The 23,536-nt window shown below is 38.8% G+C and overlaps 1 protein-coding gene across 48 annotated transcripts in view; it reads right to left on the bottom strand.

Moving 5' to 3' along the window:
* The window catches only part of LOC149119196 (histone demethylase UTY-like), a 218,001-nt gene extending 195,017 nt beyond the window's left edge, over positions 1-22,984 (bottom strand). For 37 of the 48 annotated variants that reach the window (XR_016228587.1, XR_016228588.1, XM_089324994.1 and 34 more), the window contains exons 1-3: positions 22,451-22,973; positions 22,174-22,243; positions 12,369-12,477 (exon numbers count right to left, since the gene is read on the bottom strand). Coding sequence is in view for 38 of the 48 variants with exons in the window: in XM_089324994.1 (XP_089181120.1) it covers positions 12,369-12,477; positions 22,174-22,243; positions 22,451-22,608 (337 nt within the window). In the remaining 10 variants the exon portion in view is untranslated. Of the gene's footprint in view, positions 1-12,368; positions 12,478-22,173; positions 22,244-22,450 lie in introns of all 48 variants that reach the window. The other 11 variants (XM_089325036.1, XM_089325039.1, XM_089325027.1 and 8 more) reach the window with 2 other exon arrangements.
* Positions 22,985-23,536: the final 552 nt, after the last annotated feature.

The following is a 23,536-nucleotide window of genomic DNA, read 5'->3' as shown; positions in this document are numbered from 1 at the left end:
CCTCTTTCCTTTGTGCTTCTAGGGCCTGAGACCTGATACATCAGGGGAGGGTCACCCTCTATGCAGCAAGAAGTCCGGTGTCACAAAGTCCACTCTTTTCCAGATTCCCCAGGTACCCCAAGCCCTTGTTGATAAGGGAGGTAAAACTAAAGACACCATCTCAATCTTGGCCACAAACCCCCAAAAAATGTAATGGATTGTTGAACAGAGAAGGGAAACACCAAGGCCTTCACCAGGAAGGCCAGCATAAGTCTCAGCTGGAATCAAATCCTAAAGGACTGAGCCTCAAAGAAAGGCACTTCTTTTTTTTAAACCAGTGGTGTTATTTTTTTTCCTAAAGATTTTATTTATTTGAAAGGCAGAGTTGCAGAAGCAGACAGAGAGAAATCTTCCACCACCTGGTTAACTCCTCAAATGAGTATAAAAGCTAGAGATGGGCTGATCCAAAGCCAGAAGCCTAATACATCTTCCAGGCCTCCCACGTGGGTGCAGGGGCTCATGGACCTGGGCCATATTCTACTGCTTTCCCAGGCCATAGCAGAGAGCTGCATCAGAAGTGGAGCAGCTGGGACTTGAACCAGCACTCATATAGGAGGCCAGCACTGCAGATGACAGCTTTAACTCTACACCACAGCACTGGCCCTGGCATTTCTTTGCACACACACATGCACACACATACATTTACATACACACACACACACATATTTAGCTTCTTTGTCCCCCATATATGGTTATACACATTTTTGATTGGCTGTCTTAATGTTATAATTGCACCTCCAGTGACTGAAACAAAGCTGCTCATGCATATATAGTTATTGATAATGTTTAATTAGTTTCCCTTAATATACCTACATTTTTTTCTCATATACTGAGCTGAATGCTGTCTGACATTGGCCAGCGTTATCACTGTGTGCTGACAGAAGAAGGTGAAAGAGTTACAATCAAGTAAATAATGGCTTCATTCCATTCCCAGTGTAAGTTTTTCTACTCTGGGAAGCCCTCTACCACAATACTATATTCTCTGATCATCCAAGAATCAAATTGGAAATCAGGCAATATGAACAGTAACTACTACCCAGTTTAAAATTATTCAAAAACATATCTAAATAATCCATTTATTAAAAGGAAATCTTAAAATAAAAACAAATAGAAAGACAGATGAGGGGAAAATATAGTAAAAAAAATTTTAAGTTAGTAAAATGCTCCAATTTGTCTTGTTAACAAGCAGCAGTTTATTTCCTCTATTACTAATTTTTCTGCTGGACTGAAGCAAAAATCTTTTCTTCTGAAATGATTAGAAACTATCTTGGGCAATGCAGTAAACACATTAAAGCTAAAATAAAAACCAGATGAACAGGAAAAACAAAAATTTAACAATCTGTTACTTCTTCTAGTTATCAAAAACTTAACACTTCTGATGTTACTTACATGACAGTATATACTCTCAGATAAACTCACCTTAATCAAAGTGCCAAAAATTAAAAATTCACACCAGTAACACTTATCAATCCTTGATATTTCTTCTGCCTCACTATTTAAAAGTCATCATTTTCACTTAAGACTATTACTTTCATAGATTATCATTATCTTTTCTCCTTAACCCAAACACTATTTTGTGGTTTAGCTCTGCAAAACACAGTTGAGATAGAACCCAAACTTTTGGGAACTTCCCAAAAAGGGCAAAATATATTGCTTCCCAAAAACATTCAGCTATTTTTCACTTCCTCTAAAATCATACTCATCATATTTCTGGTTGTAGTACTTATCAAGGTCCATAAAACTTCATAGCAAAAAGAATGAAAATGTAAGTTAATATTTAAAATTATTTAGGTATTCCAGAATAGAATGTAAAATGTGAGAAAACACTTTAGTGCTATGAAAGTGTCAGAAAAGGTCACTGAAAGGAACCAGGTAGTAAGTGTTGACTTAAGCAATTTAAAACTAGTGGCATTTACAAACTAAAATCCAAAGGAATTCTACAATAACCCTATATACTTTTAACTGATACAATGTTTCCCCAAGAGTACACATTAGCAGTTCAGATATAATTATTTATATATACCGAAGCTGAACAACTAAATGAATAGCAGATCACAGGAGTCAGGTATCTCACTGTAGGACTAGGTGATTTAAGTAAGAAACAAAATAGGGTGCAACATATATGTATTAATAAATTGTAGAGATGAGGCCTCAGTATAAACTCATATAGTGCTTAACTAAGAATTAACACATAAAAATATCAGTACATGAATATATCCAAGCCCATGTGTTAATATTTCCATGTTCTGTCAGGTACCAGCCTAGAAGCAATGGCACCCAGAAGCAGTAAGCATACTCAGTTCCAAAACTGTCATCTTTCATATAATTGTCAATTAAAAGTAACTAGTACTCCTTGGAGAAAAGGTTGATTTTAAGAATAGAATCAATTAACACAAATCTGAAGATTTTTGATGTACCAAAAGGAAATGGCTCAAAAAATCTCCAAGATGGCGTAAATTTGCCAAATACAATAAAGATTCATCTAAAACAACTCTTAATGGCCAAATGATATGGCAACTTAATCAAGAAAATTAATTGAGTAATATAGGATAATAATACAAAGTATAGATATCAATGAGTCCACACTCACCTAAGTAAACTAGCTGGATGAATGATCTGATGAAAATGGACAAATCTTCCATGCAAAATAATTACAAGTATCTTAGCAATATATTTACCCTTTAAGCAGACTCAGCAATTACTACTTGCTGCACATAGTGGCTTCCTTTCTAAGCAAATAGTATAAAACAGAGCAAAGAATGGAAAAATCATGAAATACATACACTTAGCCAGTGATAAACATGTTAATATTAAGATAATGAATTATGTCAATAAGCATGTATTCCTAATTTGATATGATGAAACTTCATTCTACCCCCGTAGGTGTTCCTCCAAAAAAACAAACCATTTAATTGGAGTCCAAACATGATTTAAAAAAAAAAAAATCAGATGATTCCAAGCGAGAGACAGTCCACAAAATAACTAGCAAGTACTCCTCAAAACTATTAACATTATCAAAAATATGGCAAGTATGAGAAAATAATAATGACCAAGAAGAATATAAGGAGATAAAACAACTAAATGCAATGGGATGTCCTGCATTGGACTCTAAAACAGAAAATGGACAGCTAAAAAAGCCATGGAAATCTAAACAGGATATTTAATAGTAAACATTGCTTCATTAAACTGCCACAAATATGTCATTCTAATAAAAGATGGTAACAAAAAGAGAAACTGAATTAGACAGGAACTCTTTTTTTTTTTTTTTTTTTTTTTTTGACAGGCAGAGTGACAGTGAGAGAGAGAGAGAGACAGAGAAAGGTCTTCCTTTTTGCCATTGGTTCACCCTCCAATGGCCGCCACAGCCAGCGCACCGCGCTGATCCGAAGGCAGGAGCCAGGTGCTTCTCCTGGTCTCCCATGGGGTGCAGGGCCCAAGCACTTGGGCCATCCTCCACTGCACTCCCAGGCCATAGCAGAGGGCTGGCCTGGAAGAGGGGCAACCAGGACAGAATCCGGGGCCCCAACCGGGACTAGAACCCGGGGTGCCGGCCCCGCAGGCGGAGGATTAGCCTAGTGAGCCGCGGCACCGGCTAGACAGGAACTCTTAAAAACTTGAAGAAACAAAATCTCAGTGTATTTTAATTGTATGAAAACTAAAAGAACAGATATACAGTAAAAGCAGGGGCCAGCATTGTGGCACAGCTAAACTGCATTAGGCCATATGAGAGCCAGTATTCAGTCTCCCTATTCCACTTCTGATCCAGTTCACAAGAGCCAGGGGATGCAGGTATTCCAAGCAGTGGCTTAACTACTGAACCCAAACAGAAACACGCATAAAACAAAATTATACATTAACCAGTTAACCAAGATTTATAACTGAAGACTAATTATATTTCCTCTTAGTACCATGTTCTGTTTTTGTTAAAGCGCCTATACAATTTTACAACCTTTACAAACTATCATAAACAAGGAAATATGCTATATAGAATATGAGGCAGGTTCACTATGCACTGGTTACAAATTTGAGTCCACTGAAACAGAATGCACATGTACATACATTATATGAAGCACTTTTAAAATATATATGTGGGGGCTGGCACTGTGGCGAAGCAGTGCCACAGGTAAGGCTGCAACCTGCAGTGCCAGCATCCCACAAGGGCACCAGCTCAGGTCTCAGCTGCTCCACGTCAAATCCAACTCTCTACTATGGCCTGGGAAAACAGCAGAAGGTGGTCCAAGTCCTTGGGCCCCTGCACCCACATGGGAAACCTGGAAGAAGCTCCTGGCTCCTGGCTTCAGACCAGTGCAGCTCTGGCCACTGTGGCCAATTGGGGAGTGAACAAGCAGATGGAAGATCTCTCTCTCTCCTCTCCCTCTCTCTCTTTCTCTGCCTCTCCTTCTCTCTCTGTGTAACTCTGACTTTCAAATAAATAAATAAATCATACACACACACAAACACACACACACACATATACACACAGGCAGCAAAGGACAAAAGAAGCATAGAACCCACAGAAAGTCAGTCACCTATGACTCAAGAAAGCTGCCTGGAATGAACACATCTCATCTGTGCATGTCCCACTTGCATCACAGCTAAGAGATCCTTAAAGGGATCCTACCCTGGCTGCACAAATCTGAAAGGGCTAAAGCATTAAAAGAACACACAACCATAGAAGTGGTCATCAAAGAAGGAGGCACTTTTCTCTGAAAGGAGGACAGAACTTCCACTTTCATTATGGCCTTGTCTAAATACTGACAGTTTGTGGATTCAAAAGACTTCCATAGCCTAGGCTGCTAAAGTCAAGAGTCTTGGTTGATCACTGACATCATACATAAGAGTATTAATTGCTAAATTAACAACAGGAGTCACTGTGCACTAACTTCCCATGCAGGACCTCAAAGAGTTGTACTATGAGAGTTAATAGTAAAACTTGTTCTCAAAGATTTACTTTGTTTCACTGTATTAAGTGAAGGATACTCTTATGTCCCATAAGTTATAGTTAGGTCTAAGTACTCGCAAAAGATGCATCTTTCTTCGATTCTTCTTTAAAGTTAAGTAAGTTTCCAAAAAAATGCAAAAAAAAAAAAAAAGAAGGAAATTAACGTTGAGATGCAATGACTGAACAGCCTTGTCAACTGTTGAGGAACAGTATTTTTTTTTCATACAATCTGTAGAACTCTTTACTTATTATGGAGTTAATCTTCTGATATAAAGTTATTAAAAATAGATCTTAGTTAAATATAAGACTGGGAATTGGAGAGGGAGGAGGATAAAAGTGAGTGGGAATATGAGTGGGAGGGTGGGTATAGTGGGAAGAATGACTATGTTCCTAAAGTTGTATTTATGAAATATGAAGTTTATATTCCTTAAATAAAAGATTTCTTTTGGAAAAAATAAATAAATAAAATATGGAGAAAAAGAAAAAACAGAACATATCACCAACCTTTCATTTTAGTCTAGAAGATTGAGCGGGGAAAGTAGACACAAAACAAAACTCAGGTGGTTCTGCTAGGTGCTTATCTCTAGCACATTCTATAGTAGTTTTATATGAAAACTAAAAGTGAGAAAGGAGGGAGAACCGGGATGGCCTAAGGCCACTGGAAAACTGTCCTGCATACGATACAGGTAGTTTATAAGTAAAGATCAGTAGTTTATATAAATATCCTACTTTTTATTGTGGAAAACACATTTTTGTTTAGAGCAAATATGTATATATTTTCTAATTTCCCCATGAATCTCCAATTGAAAAAAGGAAGCTATAAATAAATGACAAATATTTATATTCTCAAACTACACTTAAAACAGTTCCATATAAAGAAACACAACCTGATGCTGGCACTGTGGCATAGTAGGCCTCCACCTATGGCACTAGCATCCCTCAGAGTTACCACTTCAAGTCCTGGCTATTTTTCCAATCCAGCTCTCTGCTTATGGCCTGGGAAGGCAGTGGAGGATGGTCCAAGTGTTCGGGGCCATGCATCCACAGTGGGAGACATGGAAGAAAGCACCTGGCTCCTGGCTTCACTACATCCATTTGGAGAGTGAACCAACTGATTGAAGACCTTTCTCTCTCAAGTAAAAAAATAAATAAATTCTTTAAAAAAAAAAAAAAGAAACACAGCCTTCAATTTTAAGAACGCATAAGAATGAAAAAGTAAAAACTACTATTTTTGCAGTAATTATGTTATCATTCTACATAACTCACAAAGCAGTACATTGTCATTCTACTCAATAGACAAAAAAAAAAAAAAAAAGAAAAAGAAAGCCCAGCAAATGCTGATATGAATCATTAGCCACCTTTGACATAATCTGTAGCCTATCCTTAGTAATGTATATTAAAGAAAAACACAAAGCAAGGGGCAGATGTTGTGGTGCAATGAATTTGGCCTGCTAATTGGTCTAGCAGGCAGCAGATCATAATTCAAATACTTTAGTCCCTGCCATCCACAAAGGAGACTCAGATTTCCTGGCTCCAGATTTTCATGTAGTCTAGCTTCAGAATCAGCTATTGCAGGCACTTAGGAAAGATTTTTATTTACTTAAGATAGGCATTTAGATGAAAATATCTCTTCAACTCTCTGCCTCTCTAATACTATATCTCTCTTTTTCTCTTCCTCCAAATAAACAAAACAGACTTTTTAAAAAGCCTTCCTGATCCTTTAAAAAAAACCCATTTCACACGATGACAATAAATACAAGAAACAGCAAAGAAGAAGATAAGAGGAAAATCTCTCAATGACTAGAAACTCAAGAACCCTACAATTGGAAAATGTTCAACTCACCATTTAATATACACTATTAATGAATGCATCTGAGTCCATTTTCTTCTCTTCTGTACTATCTGTATCTATCCAGTGGAGCTAGGGAGGAGAGGGTCTGTGAGCCCCTCAGACATAGGTAGAACATCCTTTACAAGCAGGCTACCAGCAGTGTCTGGAAAGCTTGTCTCCAAACTGACTAGAATCTCTCACTAATAGCTTCTTGTGCTGCATTTGTGACCTTGTGGTTTTAAATCACACCTTTAGGATGGTTGCAATCTTTTACCCAGAAATGTCAGAAGAAGGGGCTGAGCCCCTGGGGACAGTCAGACTGGCTCCAGAAGATCCAGGCTATCTTGCCTGACTGTGGCTTTAAATCACACCTCCAGGTTGGTGTTACTGTTTCACCCAGAGATAACAAGGAAGGATATGAGGCCCTAAGGAGACAGATGATCTACAGGAGACCCCATTATTTCAGGAACCCCAAGCCAATCAACATACAGTATGTGAAACTCCCATCCAGTAGTCACCCCCAACAGAATGATCAATGAACAGACAGTAATGCCTTAAAAATCCAAAACAGGTTTTTATGGCCTGGGAAATCAGAAGAAGATTGCCCAAGTCCTTGGGCCCCTATACCCACATGAGAGACCTAGAAAAAGTTCCTGGCATCAGCTCAGCTCGAGCCGTTGCAGCCACTTGGGGAGTGAACGAGTGGATGGAAGACCTTTCTCTCTGTCCCTCTCTCTCACTATAACTCTACCTCTCAAAAAGATAAATAAAATCTTTTAAAAAGCTATACCTATAATTCTCTACATGTCAGCAATAATTAGAATTATCTGTACGAATTATATGTCAGTGATAGTACTAAAAAGATCTAATCAGGAGCTTTAATTATCACAACTATCCTTCTGTCAACAGATTATGCCAAATTGCTACACATGCCCCAACCAAAAATTAAACAAAACAAACTACCTCCATAAAATACTTTCCTGGGTTCTTTATTCAATTTACATCAAAAACATTATAACATCTCTTCATCTCTTTTAAACAGAATATGTACATAAATTCTCATTCTCAAAGCTTTCAGAAATTAAAAATATGTCATTAAATGACCACTAAGGAGTAAACATAGGTAATCTAAATAGAAACTTGTATAATTCAGTTACATGCTCACAGACACACACACACACACACACACACACACATACACACACATTAGATACAGAAAAATTCTAAATGCATTATAGAAAAACTTTTTTCTTTCCTCATCTGTTTTTTTGATAGCATGTAACTAAGTCTTAGGAGTTAAAAAAAAAATCACCTATTAGAAACAAGCCCATTTTAGCAACTAATTAAGAGTTCCACTTAGCACACATAAAATTCCTAAATTACTAGTCCCCAGTTTACAAATTGAGGAAACAAATTTGAAGAGGCTAGTAAATTTGCTAAGGTAAACCAATATTAAATAGTAAAATCACTAGAACATAAACATTACAGAGAATATGTTATACCTTATATCATTTCAAACTAAAACTGCTTTTTATTAATAAAGATTGCATTAAGTTAAAAGAATATAAGAAGTAATAAATGGGATTATATTAAAATGGTGGAGTAGGGAGGGAGCTTACTGCTCCAATCTAGATGATAGTTTTTAAAAAGTAGAGAGAGTATAGTCTCAGGAAAGAGTCAGGGAGAAGATAGCACAGGAAACTCCACAAAAATTAGAGGGACATGGTGAATCTATGTGGAGGGAGTAGACATCTACAACTCAAAACCCCAGTAGCTGAGAGCCTCAGCACCAGCTCCAGAGTAAAGTGAGATCAGACTACAGTAGCCCAAGCCGCTGGCAATAAAGCTGTGGGAAGAGCCTGCCAGGAATCCAGCTTGGTTCCTTGTAGGGGGACAGTGTACCTGCCAAAATGGAGAAGATAAAAAAAAGGAGGGCCTCATTTCTCTCTCCACCACTATTCTGCAACGGCATCCTGTAACAAGCCGATGGAGGGCAGGCACCATTTTGCACATTTGTAACAGCTGCATCAGCTCATCTCCAAGCCCAGACTGAGCAGAGCTCAAGTCTGGCAGAGAGAACACATGGGGCTGAGTGCTCGTGACTGTGGGTGACCTGTATGCCAAGACTGTGAAAAAACTGTGGCTGTGTGGGAGTGCTCAGAGTGTGGGGGACTTTGGGCAGTCACTGTGGAAGGCTCCACACATTCACGACTCCCTGATTCCCTGGTGAGGGACACTGTTGCAGATCTGAGCTGACAACAAATATGGAACAGATCCTTTGTGTGGTTATTATGGCAGTGTGGACAAACACTATACCCACAGAGGCTAGCGCCAGGCACTGATCTCCTTTAAGGAGAGGAGATGAATTCAAACTACATCAACAGGGCAGAACAAATTTCCCATCTTAAAAAATAGGAGATCTCCCATACCCAACCTGGGAGTCACCTTGGACATTCTCTTCACCCTGGAGCATTGAAAAGAGCTCCCCAGCCAAACCCACCACATGCTTTTTAGTTAGTATTCACTGAAAAAGCAGACACTCCACTATTCCACAGAGGCATAGTCCAAAGATAAAGACATTACAGAGAAAAACAAAGAAGAAACCAAAAATGAGTATCTCCACAAATGCCCAATAGCAAATGCAGCAATTCAAGAAACCAGAATAAATAAGACAATATGACACCCCCAAAAGAACACAACACTTCAAAACTAGAATGTGAAGATGAAGAAACTGAATAAATGCCAGAAATGAAACTCAAAAAAGTTATCATAGAATTACTTAGAAGTAATCCTAAGAAAATCCATGAACTAATGAAATCCTTACATGACATGAAAGAAAATTTCTCCCATGAAATTGAGATCTTAAAGAGAAAACAAAATGAAATCTTAGAATTGAGGAATTTATATTGAAGAATCAGTAGCAGAGGATGAGGAAGCAGCACACCCTGAACAGGAGGAATGTGATGTCAAGTTGGTTGACAGTAGTTGTTTCATAATAAATTCGGAATTCCCAAAACTGATGAATGTGAATTCAGAACAGAATGTGAAAGAAGACGTTTCATCTAAAAAGAAAGCCTCAAAAGTCAAAAACACTGCAAAGATGGAACCTCCTGAAAAGGAGACAAAAACAGGAAACTCAACGAAGGTAAATGATGAACAGGAAAAGTGACTCTTCACAGAAAGACAAGACTAGAAACGATAAATGTGGACAAATGCCAGTCTGATGGTGAATAAATTCTTTTTTTTTTTTTTTTTTTTTTTGACAGGCAGAGTGGACAGTGAGAGAGACACAGAGAGAAAGGTCTTCCTTTGCCGTTGGTTCACCCTCCAATGGCCACCGCAGCTGGCGCGCTGCGGCCGGCGCACCGCGCTGATCCAATGGCAGGAGCCAGGAGCCAGGTGCTTCTCCTGGTCTCCCATGGGGTGCAGGGCCCAAGCACTTGGGCCATCCTCCACTGCTCTCCCTGGCCACAGCAGAGGGCTGACCTGGAAGAGGGGCAACCGGGACAGAATCCGGCGCCCCAACCGGGACTAGAACCCGGTGTGCCGGCGCCGCTAGGCAGAGGATTAGCCTAGTGAGCCACGGCGCCGGCCGTGAATAAATTCTTAAATCCAGAATCATCTGAGAAAAAACTGAACAAGTTTGTGAAAAAGACATCTTTGGGAAAAGCTAAGGAAATGACACTACCTAAATAAAAGATCTTGCTCTTAAAAAAAAAAAAAGAATTGAGGAATTTAATAGAACAATAAAAAATGCAGGGGAAAGCCTTAACAACAGAATCAGTGAAGCAGAAGAAAGAATATCTGACTTAGAAGACAAATACAGGAAATTTTACAATCAAAGCAAAGACTACAAGAAATTAGAAAACAAAAAACATTATTGCTAATCTACAGGATACTTTGATAGTATCCAACAAACAGGTTCTAGGAGCTGGTGAAGATGTGCAAAGAGAGAAAGGATTAGAAGGCCTTTTTCATGAAGTAACAACAGAAAACTTCCTTAATTTGTAGAAATACCAAAGTATAGAAAGCAAATAAAATTCCTAATAAATATGAAACAGTATCTTTACAATGACATCATATAGCCAAAGTCTCCATAGTAAAACATAAAGAAAAGATTCCAAAATGTGCATGACAGAAATGCCAGATTACTTTCAGAGAATTTCCAATTAGACTCATAGTGATGTCTCAGCTGAAACCCTACAGGCTGAGAGAATGGTGAATATATTACAAATCCTAAGAGAAAAACTTGTCCACCAGAATACTGTACACTGCAAAGTTCCCATTTATGAATTAATGAAGGTGAAAAAAAAGACCTTCCATAAAACAAAAATCAAAGATTTTGTCACCACACATCCAGCCTTACAAAAGATGCTTAAGAATGTGCTACACACAGAACACAGAAACATAGTCATCACTACAAAAGAATGTCCCAGTAAAATAAATATCCCAGTAAAATACTAAGAAAATCCAAAGTAAAAAATAGAATACTTATGAGAAAATACCTGTGAAAAGTCATTGCTTTTCAATGGTCACCTTGAATGTAAATGGCCTCAACTCTCCAGTTGAAAAACACAGGCTGGCTGAATGGACTAAAAAAACAAAAAAATATATCTATTTGCTGACTACAAGAAACATACTTCATCAAGAAATATACTCCCAAACCAAAAGTGAAAAGATGGAAACAACAAAAGCAGTGTTACGAAGAAAGTTATAGTAATTGGTGTCTACATCAAGAAACTGGAAAGCCACCAAATAAATGAACCATCAATGCATCTCATGCATCTAGAAAAACAATAGCAAATCAAACTCAAAATTAGTAGGAGAAAAAAATAATTAAAATTTGCGGCTAGCACTATGGCACAGCAGGTTAAAGTCCTAGTCTGCGGCACTGGCATCCCACGTGGGTGCCAGCTCTAGTCCCAGCTGCTCCACTTTCAATCCAGCTCTCTGTTATGGCCTGGGAAAGCAGCAGAAGACAGCCCAAGTGCTTGGGCCCCTGCACCCACATGGGAGACCCATAGTTCCTAGATCCTGGCTTCAGATCAGTACAGCTACAGCCATTGCAGCCAACTAGGGAGTGAACCAGCGGATGAAAGATCTCTCTCTGCCTCTATTTCACTCTCGATGTAACTGTGACTTTCAAGTAAAATAAATTAATAAACAAATAAAGAGATCAGGGCACCGGCATTTAATTTTCTGGAATTCAAGATTTGTTTTAAAAAAAATGAAATATGTTTTTCTTAGACGATAAAATATACACATGTGTATACATCAACAAATTTGCTGTTTCTATTGTGATAAGGTTTAAAATAACACGGATTTTGACAAGTTTAAGCAAACCATCAGTACTTGTGTTGTAAATAAGATCAAATTTACTAAACATCTGCATGTAGTTACATACTTTTTTGGTATTTCCATCTACTCTCTTTCTCATTGCTAATTATATTTATGATCTAGGACAAATGCAAAATACAGTAGCGAGCACCTGATTCTTAAAAATCCATTAAAATTACATAATTCAAACATGAATCAAGTGAAAATTATTTAAATTACCTTTTGAATAATCTTCCAATAAGAGGTTGAAGTGACCTAATTGACAAAAGAAATCAGATTCCACATTTCCTTCGGCTTTTACGATTAAAGATTCGTAGCACTGCACAGCCTAGAAGTGAAGAAATGTAAACATTAAGAAATGTAAACAAAACCCTAAATTACACTTCCTTCTTGACAGTACATACATAATCTATATGCTATTACTAAGGAAGTCAAACTACCATTGTAACTCACTGTCTACCACAGGTATGATTCAACAAGTAATCCTGAGGGGAAAATAGCTTCTCTTAAGTATTTCTTAGTGGAGCCAATAGTCAGCATCTGAGTATTTTCCATATTAAAAAAGGAATAAAATCTGCCCAGTAAAATTATCTAGGAGCCACTAAAAAAGTTTCCAATCTAAATTTTTATTCCTTGTTAATATTACAAAATGACTCTCAGCTAAGCACAAGATTCATGAGCCATTAAAACCATGTAATACTGAACACCTAAAATGTGGTATGCCCAAATCAGGATACAGATAAGTAAATTATGCAATAGATTTCAAAGAGTTGATACAAAATCATGGTAAAAGATTCATTAATAATTTTGCTCATGTTAATAAATTTTAACTTATTACATTAAATAATATATTAGCACAATTAACCCAACCTGTTTCAGTTATTTTCAATACGGCTACTATAAAATTTTAAATCATATAAATGATTCAGTTATGATTTACAGTACATTTCTATTGAATAGAGATGCCTCAGTAAAAACACTTCCTGTCATTTGTACTCATAGACTATTATTTTTGTGAAACTAACAGATAACCATAACTGTCTTCCAAATGTTTAATGTGCTTACTCCTCTTCATATATTTCAAATATATCAACACTATCTATATCAACACACAGCCATACACTTTAAGATATATTTATTTATTTGAAAGTCAGAGTTACACAGAGAGAGGAGAGGTAGAGAGGTCTTCCATCTGCTAGTTCTCTCCCCAGCTGGGACTAACCCAAAGCAAGGGGCCAGGAGCTTCTTCTGAATCTTCCATGCAGGTGCAGGGGCCCAAAATCTTGCGCCATGTTCCACTGCTTTTCCAGGCCATAGCAGAGAGCTGGATGCAAAGTGGAGCAGCCAGCACTAGAACCGGCACCTATATGGGATGTCAGCACTGAAGGAGATGGCTTTACTCCCTACGCCACACAGCACCGGACCCTCTTTTTTTAAGAGAAAATTAACACTTGAGGCCAGCATTCTGGCACCCACACCTTTAATGCCAGCATCTCCTATGAGTGCCAGTTTGTGTCCTGTCTGCTCCACTCCAGATCCAGCTCACTGCAGATGCACCTGAAAAAGCAGAAGATGGTCCAAATTTGTGGATTCCTGCCCCTGACATGAGAGACAGGATGATGCTCCTGCTTTCTTTGTGGCCCTTCTACTCAAATTGGAACATCTGTGTTGAATCTTAGTTGTATTCTGATTCCGCCTTCCTGCTCATACACACTCCAAGAGGCAATAGGTGATGGCTCTAATATCTGAATCTGTACCACCCAACTCAGAAGCTTGGACTGAATTCCAGACGCCTGGCATGGCTGAGCTGAAATTCAGCTGTTGGTAGCCATTTAGGGGAGTGGAGCAGATGATGGAAAGTTATTATGTGTGTCTCTCTCTTCCTTTTAAGTAAAATTGAATATTTTTTTTAAAGTTTTGCTGGAAGGATAGTTGAATGATCCCAGAATAATCTTCTCTATAGGGAGACTTTAAACTTCACTTTATGCATCTGCTTTAGGTATATGTGTGTATATATATATATATATATGTGTAAGTATACATGTAATAATAATTTATATAAGTGATTTTTTTCATTAGTACATATAACAGGGTTCCCTTTTGGACCTAGTGATTGTATAGCATTCTATTTGATGTCATTTCCTTTAAGAGTCTTTTGTTTACAGTCTTCTTTTTAACAAATTTCCTAGATTCAATTATTAAGTCAAAAGGTAGGAGTATCTTAGCTAGATTTGTTATGTTATAGTCTTCCATATAATTTTTATCAATTTGTATTCAGACCAGTTAGTAGTAACTACAATTTTCCTGTTACATCCTGCTGACTGATTGTATAACAGAAGAAAAAATCACTGCATACTGATTTATTGTTCTGGTGTGATAAAGTTGACTGTTTTCTCCTGATTACAAGAGCTTTTTTTTTCTCCCATTTTCAACATTAATCTAACTTGTCACTATATCCTACCCTGCCAATAAAAGAATAACTTTTATTTTAGGCTTATTATTGCTTGCTTAAAGTATGTCCAAGTAGTTGTGTTTATATTTACAAATATGTTTCTGGAGCTCTGAAATGAGGTACATGTTAGAATCAGCAGATATTCAATATGAGTAGCACAAAGCATGAAGAAAGCTTAAAATAAATGAAGTCACTTGAAAAGCGAGTGAAAAGCCAATGTTTCAATATATTACAACAAATGCACTGCACTGTTAATAAATATATTAGTTAAATGTTAGTGATTATGGAGATAGTAGAAGCTAGTTGAAGGGAGAAAAGACAGAATACTTGGACAAAAGTGAAAGTAAAATTTGAAACTGTGCCCTGTTTGATTTGGCGATCCCAAAAGGAAAAAAAGAACTAATACAACATCTATGAAGATGTATTAATTTTATGGTTAACTATAATAATTCATGTTCAAAAATCATATTTATTTCTAATTCAATAAGTGTGATGTTGTTGTAAACAAACATTTAAATAACCAAGAGTCTTCTTAAATTTTCTTACCCTTGAAGGATGTTTGGGTGTTGGGAACATTGAGCAAAAGCCTAGTATCATTGCTGACATCTCCATGTAGAAATCTGAAACCAGCAAGTATCATAGATACACAGACTGTATAAAAATGATTACAGGCACATATCAGGCTGACTCTGCTTATTCTGAGTGTTGCTGCATAAGTAAACACATTTGAAGCAGGCCTCTTCAAGAACAGAGAAACCAACAGCATGTCCTTCTGGATTTGAAATAATTGCTGTTATTAAAATGGAATCTACCAAATCATACTTCAATAGTAAGAGACATGAGAAAACAATTAAGGAAGTCAGCACTTATATTAAGAAAACTAGCTACAACTCTGATACAGTAGCATTTTGCCAAATTCTAATTGGAAGAATAAACATCCTGAACCAAATACTGTAAAATCTTTTTATTCAAGGAATAGAAAGTCACCCAGAAAGATGTGAATGCCAGTAGAGCTATGCATGAAGCTCTCTGGATTTGCATCACACCACCAATTCATAAAACTGTGCTGCTTTACCACAATGCTTTCAGTACTGGTGGGAATGGTGGTATGCCTGTGGGTTAAGTGGAGATGGTTATTTTCAAAAGCAGCATGTTGGTCAACTCTGCTCCAGCCAACATCACAGCTGAAGTTAATTCTACTGAAATCCACCATAAAGTTTCAGAGTCGATCCTTCAATACAAAGAACATGTTTGTTAACATTTATTATGGTAATGCTGCTAGTGTAGTACAAACCACACAAAAATGGAAGCAGCTGACTAACTATCCTGAACCACCCAGGTTGTTAGTGCTGATTATATAGCTGTACTAGAATATAACACAGTTGCTTACAAGTCTGGGGAGATGATGTATAAGACTGATCAGCTTTCTGTTAAGAAACTGGAGGGCAGCCCTAGATTGTGGAAATTTGTTGAAGCTGCCATCACTGCAACAGTTCCCAGCAAGTCTATGTATGTTGACAGCATCTCTGAAAATCCTCTTCTGTTCATGATCAGATACACAGTTGTTATAAAAATCATCAAATCAATGGGTAAGAATGTTAATGAAGCTGAGAATTTCAACTAATGTACCCAGGAAACTCAGAAGAAAATGAATATTATCCCTTATACCCCTCAACACAGTATTAGCAGCAGAAGAATGGTATAATGTTTGCTCCAATTGGCTTTTTAAGTTAAACAGTAAAAGACTGGTTAATGACAAGAATATCTTATAAATTCTTCACATAGAAAGTCTGGGGCAGTGGGGTTGGGTATTTGTATGGTAGTTTTAAATTATTACTTGTTAATGTCAGTAGTTTGGTTTTTATAACTTACTATTGATTTGAAAATCAAAGTTACAGAGGGAGAGCAAGAGAGAGAGGTCTTCTAGCGTGCTGGCTGCTACAGGCAAGGCTGAGCCAGGCAGAAGCCTGAAGCCAGGATCTTCATCTGAGTCTCTCATATGGATGGCAGAAGACAAGCACATGGGCCATCCTCTGTTGTCTTTCCCAGGTTATTAGCAAGGAGTTGGATCAGAAGTGGAACAACTGGGAAAAACCTAGCACTTAAATGGGATGCTGGCATGTTTTTTGTTTTGTTTTGTTTTGTTTGACAAGCAGAGTAGACAATGAGAGAGAGACAGAGAGAAAGGTCTTCCTTTTCCCATTGGTTTACCTTCCAATGGCCACCGCGGCTGGTGTACCATGCTGATCTGAAGCTAGGAGCCAGGTGCCTCCTCCTGGTCTCCCATGCGGGTGCAGGGCCCAAGGACTTGAGCCGCCCTCCACTGCACTCCTGTGCCACAGCACAGAGCTGGACTGAAAGAGGGGCAACCGGGACAGAATCCGGCGCTCCAATCGGGACTAGAACCTGGGGTACCACTGCCACAGGCACAGGACTAGCCAACTGAGCCCCGGTGCTGGCCTCAGGCAGCAGTTTTAGCAGCTATATCACAATGCCAGTTCCAAGTCAATAGTTTTAAAAGAAATAAATTGACCAAAAAACCTGTCAAAGGATTCTAAGGCCCATTAAAACAAAGGTTAATGGGTAAAAATACTTCCATTGTCTAAATTTTTTCAAGAGATAATGACTATTACAAGTAACTATGAAATAAAATATTGTTGCATTTGTGACATATATAAATATTTATAAAAATAACTAATGGTCAGGAAGGAAGGGAAACATACCAGTCAAAAGTTCTTATACTGCTTATAAAGTAGCACAATGACACCGGGCTCTCTGATGAAAGATACCCTAAGAGAATTAACTAGCATCATACACTATGTACTGAACAAGATTTGACTGTTGTTTACAGCCCTTATATTTGCTATTGAGAAGGAGTGTTTTTTCTTATTATTATTTATTGTATTATTTAGTATAACGCTATGAATTTAAAGCTGACTAAAAGCACATCATTGACGAGCTGGCCCCATGGCGCAGTAGGTTAATCCTCCTCCAGCATTGCCAGCATCCCATATGGGCATGGGTTCTAGTCCCAGCTGCTCCACTTCAGATCCAGCTCTCTGCTATGATCTGGGAAATCAGTAGAAGATGGCCCAAGTCCTTGAGCCCCTACACCCGCCTGGGAGACCGTGAAGAAGCACCTGACTCCTGGCTTTGGATCAGCACAGCTCCGTCCATTGCAGCCATTTGTGGTGGGGAGTGAGCCAAGGGAAGGAAGACCTTTCTCTGTCTCTCCCTCTGACTGTCTGTAACTCTACCTCTCAAATAAATAAATAAAATCTTTATAAAAAATTACGTCATTGTAACATTTGCGAGGGAATAAGAGAGAAAGGAGTTGGAGTGTAGGTGGGTAGTATCACTATGTTCCTAAATCTGTATATATGAAATATATGAAGTTTATTTACCTTTAAAACTTCACTATAAATATACATATGTGTATATGTATACATATACTTTACACCCTAGAGTAATGAAATAGTTTTTTAAAAACTATAGCTAGCCAGAACAAGAGAGAAATTTCAGTTAATAATTACTAAAAATGCTCAACTAAAAGGAAAGCAGAAGAGAAAAAACAGGTGATGAGTACAAAATAATATCTAATAAGGGAAAGAACAATTGAGATGCCCTTTTTTTTTTTTTTTTTTTTGACAGGCAGAGTGAACAGTGAGAAAGAGAGACAGAGAGAAAGGTCTTCCTTTTGCCGTTGGTTCACCCTCCAATGGCCACCGCGGCCAGCAGGCTGCGGCCAGCGCACCGCGTTGATCCAAGGGCAGGAGCCAGGTGCCTCCTCCTGGTCTCCCATGCGGGTGCAGGGCCCAAGCACTTGGGCCATCCTCCACTGCACTCCCTGGCCACAGCAGAGAGCTGGCCTGGAAGAGGGGCAACCAGAACAGAATTCGGCGCCCCGACCAGGACTAGAACCCAGTGTGCCGGTGCCGCAAGGTGGAGGATTAACCTAATGAGCCACGGCGCCGGCCAAGATCCTTTTTATTCTGGAATTGCTGCTACAGCTTCAACAACAGAATATAAGAAATATAAGAAATGGCCAGCGCCACAGCTCAAAACAAAGAGCCCGTTTCTGAGAAGTAAAAACTTAGACAAGTGTGAGACAAATGGAAAAAAGGAAAGGGGAGGGGTTGCCCTTTAGATGACACTGTAGAAGTTGTGAACTTCTGGGTACCTATTCAATGGTAGAAGGGGGTAAAGAGATCTGTGCTCTAGGATAAATACTTTGTCTTCTCTGTTGTGTTGCTTGCAAGCATGTAAATAAAGCTCACTTTTCATTAATTTCATGTTAGAGTCCGTCTGTCGGTGGGCAAGGTAATATATGATGGGCTTATTTACCACAAGCATATCTTATTAACTGTAGGGCAAAATCAAATAATTCAATACTTCCTTTACCACAATTCCAACTCATACAATCCTTTCAAAAACAGATTCAAACTGAGTTGTAAAAAATACATGATGTCAAATCCCATGAAAACATTTCACTGACATATTTGGACTCATAAACATGAATGCAGAATTACATGACATAATGGAATACCATTCTGCTATAAAAAGAATAAGCATTGGGCCGGCGCCATGGCTCACTTGGCTAATCCTCCATCTGAGGTGCCAGCACCCCGGGTGCTAGTCCCGGTTGGGGTGCCAGTTCTGTCCCAGTTGCCCCTCTTCCAGGCCAGCTCTCTGCTGTGGCCCAGGAAGGCAGTGGAGGATGGCCCAAGTGCTTGGGCCCCTGCATAGGAGACCAGGAGGAAGCACCTGGCTCCTGGCTTCGGATAAGCATAGTGTGCCGGCCACAGCCCACTGGCCATAGTGGCCATTTGGGGGGTTAAACAAAGGAAGACCTTTCTCTCTGTCTCTGTCTCTCTCTCACTAACTCTGCCTGAGAGAGAGAGAGAGGAAGAGAGAGAGAGAGAAAGAAAGAAACAAGTATTGATACATACTACATGTTAAGTGAAAAAAGCCAAACTCCAAAAATGACTATAAACTAAATTACATTTACATTAAACTCTAAATATACACACTAATCTAAAGTGACAAAAAGTATATCAGGCCAGCACCACGGCTCACTAGGTTAATCCTCCGCCTTGCGGCGCCGGCACACCAGGTTCTAGTCCCGGTCGGGACACCGGATTCTGTCCCGGTTGCCCCTCTTCCAGGCCAGCTCTCTGCTGTGGCCAGGGAGTGCAGTGGAGGATGGCCCAAGTGCTTGGGCCCTGCACCCCATGGGAGACCAGGATAAGTACCTGGCTCCTGCCATCGGATCAGTGTGGTGCGCCAGCTGCAGCGCGCCAGCCGCGGCAGCCATTGGAGGGTGAACCAACGGCAAAGGAAGACCTTTCTCTCTGTCTCTCTCTATCACTGTCCACTCTGCCTGTCAAAAAAAAAAAAAAAAAAAAAAAAAAAAAGTATATCAGATGGGTAAAAAGGAGAAGTTTCAGAGTTTCAAAAGATAAGAGAGAAATTTGGGCGATAATGATTATATTCACTATTATGTCTATCACATTGACAGTTCAAGCAAGTAAATATCAAAATGTAGTCAAAGTGTACTAGATAAATAGATGCTGTTTTATCATATGTCAACTACATCTCAATAAAGTTGGGAGTCGGAGAGAAATCCATGGGTTGCAAACATACAGGTAACTTTAATACAACTGTAATGGGAAGCAACACTGAGTAACTGAATGATAAAGATGATTGAGATTTGACCTAAGCAGCAAGGAATGCCCATGAAATCTCAAGGGTAAGTGAAATTAATCAAACTTACTTATTTCAAAAGAATTCATAATTTAACAGTACATATTAGTCAGTGTTTTATAAAGCAATTCTTTCCAAACGTAGTAAAACTTCACTCTTTCATCTTTATAATGTTACTCTAATCAAAGCTGGAAATGACATGCTTCTTTGCTTGTTAATATCTGAACATAATTTCTTACAGTTTAAACTTAATGTTGTATAGCTTCTGAAAAGTTTATCTCCAACTTCAATCTACTAGTAACTGGTTTATTGAGAATTATATCAAATTCTAGCTTTTGAAGATTTAAAATTCTTGACTAGTATTTTTCCAGAATAGTCATATAAAACATTAGATCTTTCTTTAGTACCAAAATTAGAGTAATAAATAAATTTGTCTCAATTCTAACTGAAATACTATCAAAGCAAGAACCCTGATTAATCCCAAGTTAAATCAGTATCCATCAGTCCAAAATAAAATTCCTTTGAATTCAATTTTTTAAGACATTCAGTCATTATTGTTCAAATCGTATCAAGTCTAAATAATACAAACTTTTTCATAAAGTGGTTTTCAGTGACTTTTTCCTGGAGTACTTTGTCAGTGAAGTTTTTTTTTTAATGGAACCATTTTCATCATCATTAAATTTAAATTATGCTTTTCCCCAAAAAAGACTGAATTTACTGAAAGACTTACTTAGATTTCTCGTTATTTGCCATCAAAAAATATATATATGGTAAATAGTATCTTCATTTTAAGAATAAAATTAATACTTTCTTTTCAACTGCAGCAACAAATTATCAAACTCATAACTACTTATTTCTGCCAGAAAACATCTAATGGGGTGATCATTTGTTGCAGTGTTTGTTGCATGGTACCAATTGACAGCATGCAAACATTTTAAAGATTTCCCTAAAGTGATTAAAAAAAGAGACATATTCTATTGTCTTTAAGCATTAGTTTCTTGAAGATAATTAAACGTGACACACTGGTAAGCACATACTATAAGAATATTTTCAATCTTCTAAAGATACAAACTATTCTATCTTTAAATAATAGTGAATTGTTTATGTTATGCATAGAGGAGCTACAGCGCTAACCAGAAAGTCCACCACTCGCTACAATATTACCACTTGTATATCCTCCTTCACCACTTCATATTTCCTCCCATTAGTTCCCGCCATCTTGGCTGGTGGAGCAGCCATTAACAAAATGACAGTGCCAACTTTTCACAGAAACAGGGAATCCCCTCCTATCTGAGGCTAACAGAGAATACAGAGAGAGGTTACACATTCAGAAACCGCATTCGCGGTATTACTTCCACGGTGGCGGAAGTCTATGAAAATAAGCCAATCACTTAACTTCAGATCAAGCTTATACTCATCTGGATACAGGGCAAATATCTACTGCAAACTCTCACTCGCTATATAGTATCTTCACACCAGAGATATAATAAAGTCCAATCGTATGTTTAAAATTAGAAGCTGATTCCTCCCTCCCGCAAATCTCAAAAAAGATCAGTGGAAAATGCTGTAAACAAGACACATTTATGATCTGCGATACTAAATTTCAGGAATCCTAAAACAACAGGAGTGTTGTCGACTGTAGAGAACCGAGGCCCATATTTCCCCGGTCTTTTTTCCTCAAGCTATTTGTGAAAATTAAGCACGCCGAGCAAGCTATTGAAATGTAAGAGAACAGCAAAAGTAAGAAACAGTTTTTGGAATTCCCCTCGGCTATGGTTGGGCGCCAAAATAAGGCGATCCCCGTCCTAGGGTAGCAAGAAGCGGGCGGAAAACGGTGTTAGTCGTTTGGTCGGCGCGCAGTTGCCTTACCTTGCCAAGTAGAGTCTTCGTCCTGGCGCCATCGCCATTTTCGTGAAGGCTTACGAACCCGAAAAGGCAGCTATAAAAAGAAAAACAGGCGGCTTTTTAACTGATGGGCAAAAACCACTGACTGATCCCTTACACGAAACAGGCTGAAATCCAAAGAACAATCTGGTGAACGTTAAGATGATTTCTGCTACCATGAACCACGCTACGCTCAAGTCCTCCAGAGCACTTAACCAAAGCGTTGGGAGCCAGCCTGTAGGTGACGAGTACCGATCCGTACCTGTCCAAACCACCGAGAGCCTCCCTCTCTTCGGCTGTCAGGCTGACTGACTCCTCTTGGCTTTCGCCAGTCGCTTTTTCCGCCGCCATTTTCTTTTCGTCAGCGTCATCACCCAAAGTAGCAGTGGCGGTAGCAAGAGATACTCCGCAGGATTTCATGGAAACACGAAATATTTGCAACTTCCACGCAGACACTCTATTCCAGAATTTAGACTGACGCCCTCAATAGCCGTTGGAGCTGACACCAACTTTTTCGGAACCACGGACACCAGCGACGAAACACCACAAGGATGAGCGAAGAACCAACAGCAGCGGCTGCGGAACTTGACTACCTGGTCACATGGCGGGACAAAGGGTGAATACAGCAAAAGGGGAAACTGCCTATGAAGGAAAGTCGGAGAGAAGTTAGAGCAACAAACTTCTCGGACACCAGCACAAAGTTGGTTTAATTGTGCCACAAGGCGAATCTCACGCAGCCGCCGTGGCCTCTCCAACAGCAAGCCAAGTCTAGCCAATGAAGAAGCAAGTTCATATCACGTGACTTTTGTTGATTTACGTCAGTTGTTCCGCTACTAAACTTGCTAGTTCTGTGGGCGCTACCCATCCACACCGCCAGCTACTGATCAAGCTAACTCTGATGCTTGATTGGTTGCTGTCACGTCTATCAAAAGAGGCCAGTCACTGAATACGGTAAAGTTATCGGACATTCTGTGTGCCTGCTGTGTGAAGGAATCATTACCCTCAAGCAGAAATTACCCAAAGAAAAGCTTTTATTTCCTGGAGATAAATAAGAGACGACGGAAAAGTATATTCCCTAAAGAAATGGTTAAGAAAGCGTCCAGGAGAGAAAAAAGAAGTAGCGAGAATACAGCTTGCTTGCAGTCTCTGTTTTAATATATAGAGTGTATTTTTGAAATTTTTAGCACAAATTATGTTCTTAGATGCTTCCTTAGATGACTGATCTAAACGCTTCCAAATACATTATTCCAAGATAAGGCTTTCTGAAAAATTCTGATGAGTAGGTTTTTCAGATTTTTCTCTTCTCTACTTTTGTTCCTGTGGCTCCCCTAGCCTTGCCAAAGCCTTA

The sequence above is a fragment of the Oryctolagus cuniculus genome, chromosome Y (genome assembly GCF_051225735.1).
Source record: "Oryctolagus cuniculus isolate XC-2025 breed Fujian yellow rabbit chromosome Y, ASM5122573v1, whole genome shotgun sequence".
Classification (NCBI taxonomy): Eukaryota; Metazoa; Chordata; class Mammalia; order Lagomorpha; family Leporidae; genus Oryctolagus; species Oryctolagus cuniculus.
This window is presented reverse-complemented; position numbering and strand designations above follow the sequence as displayed.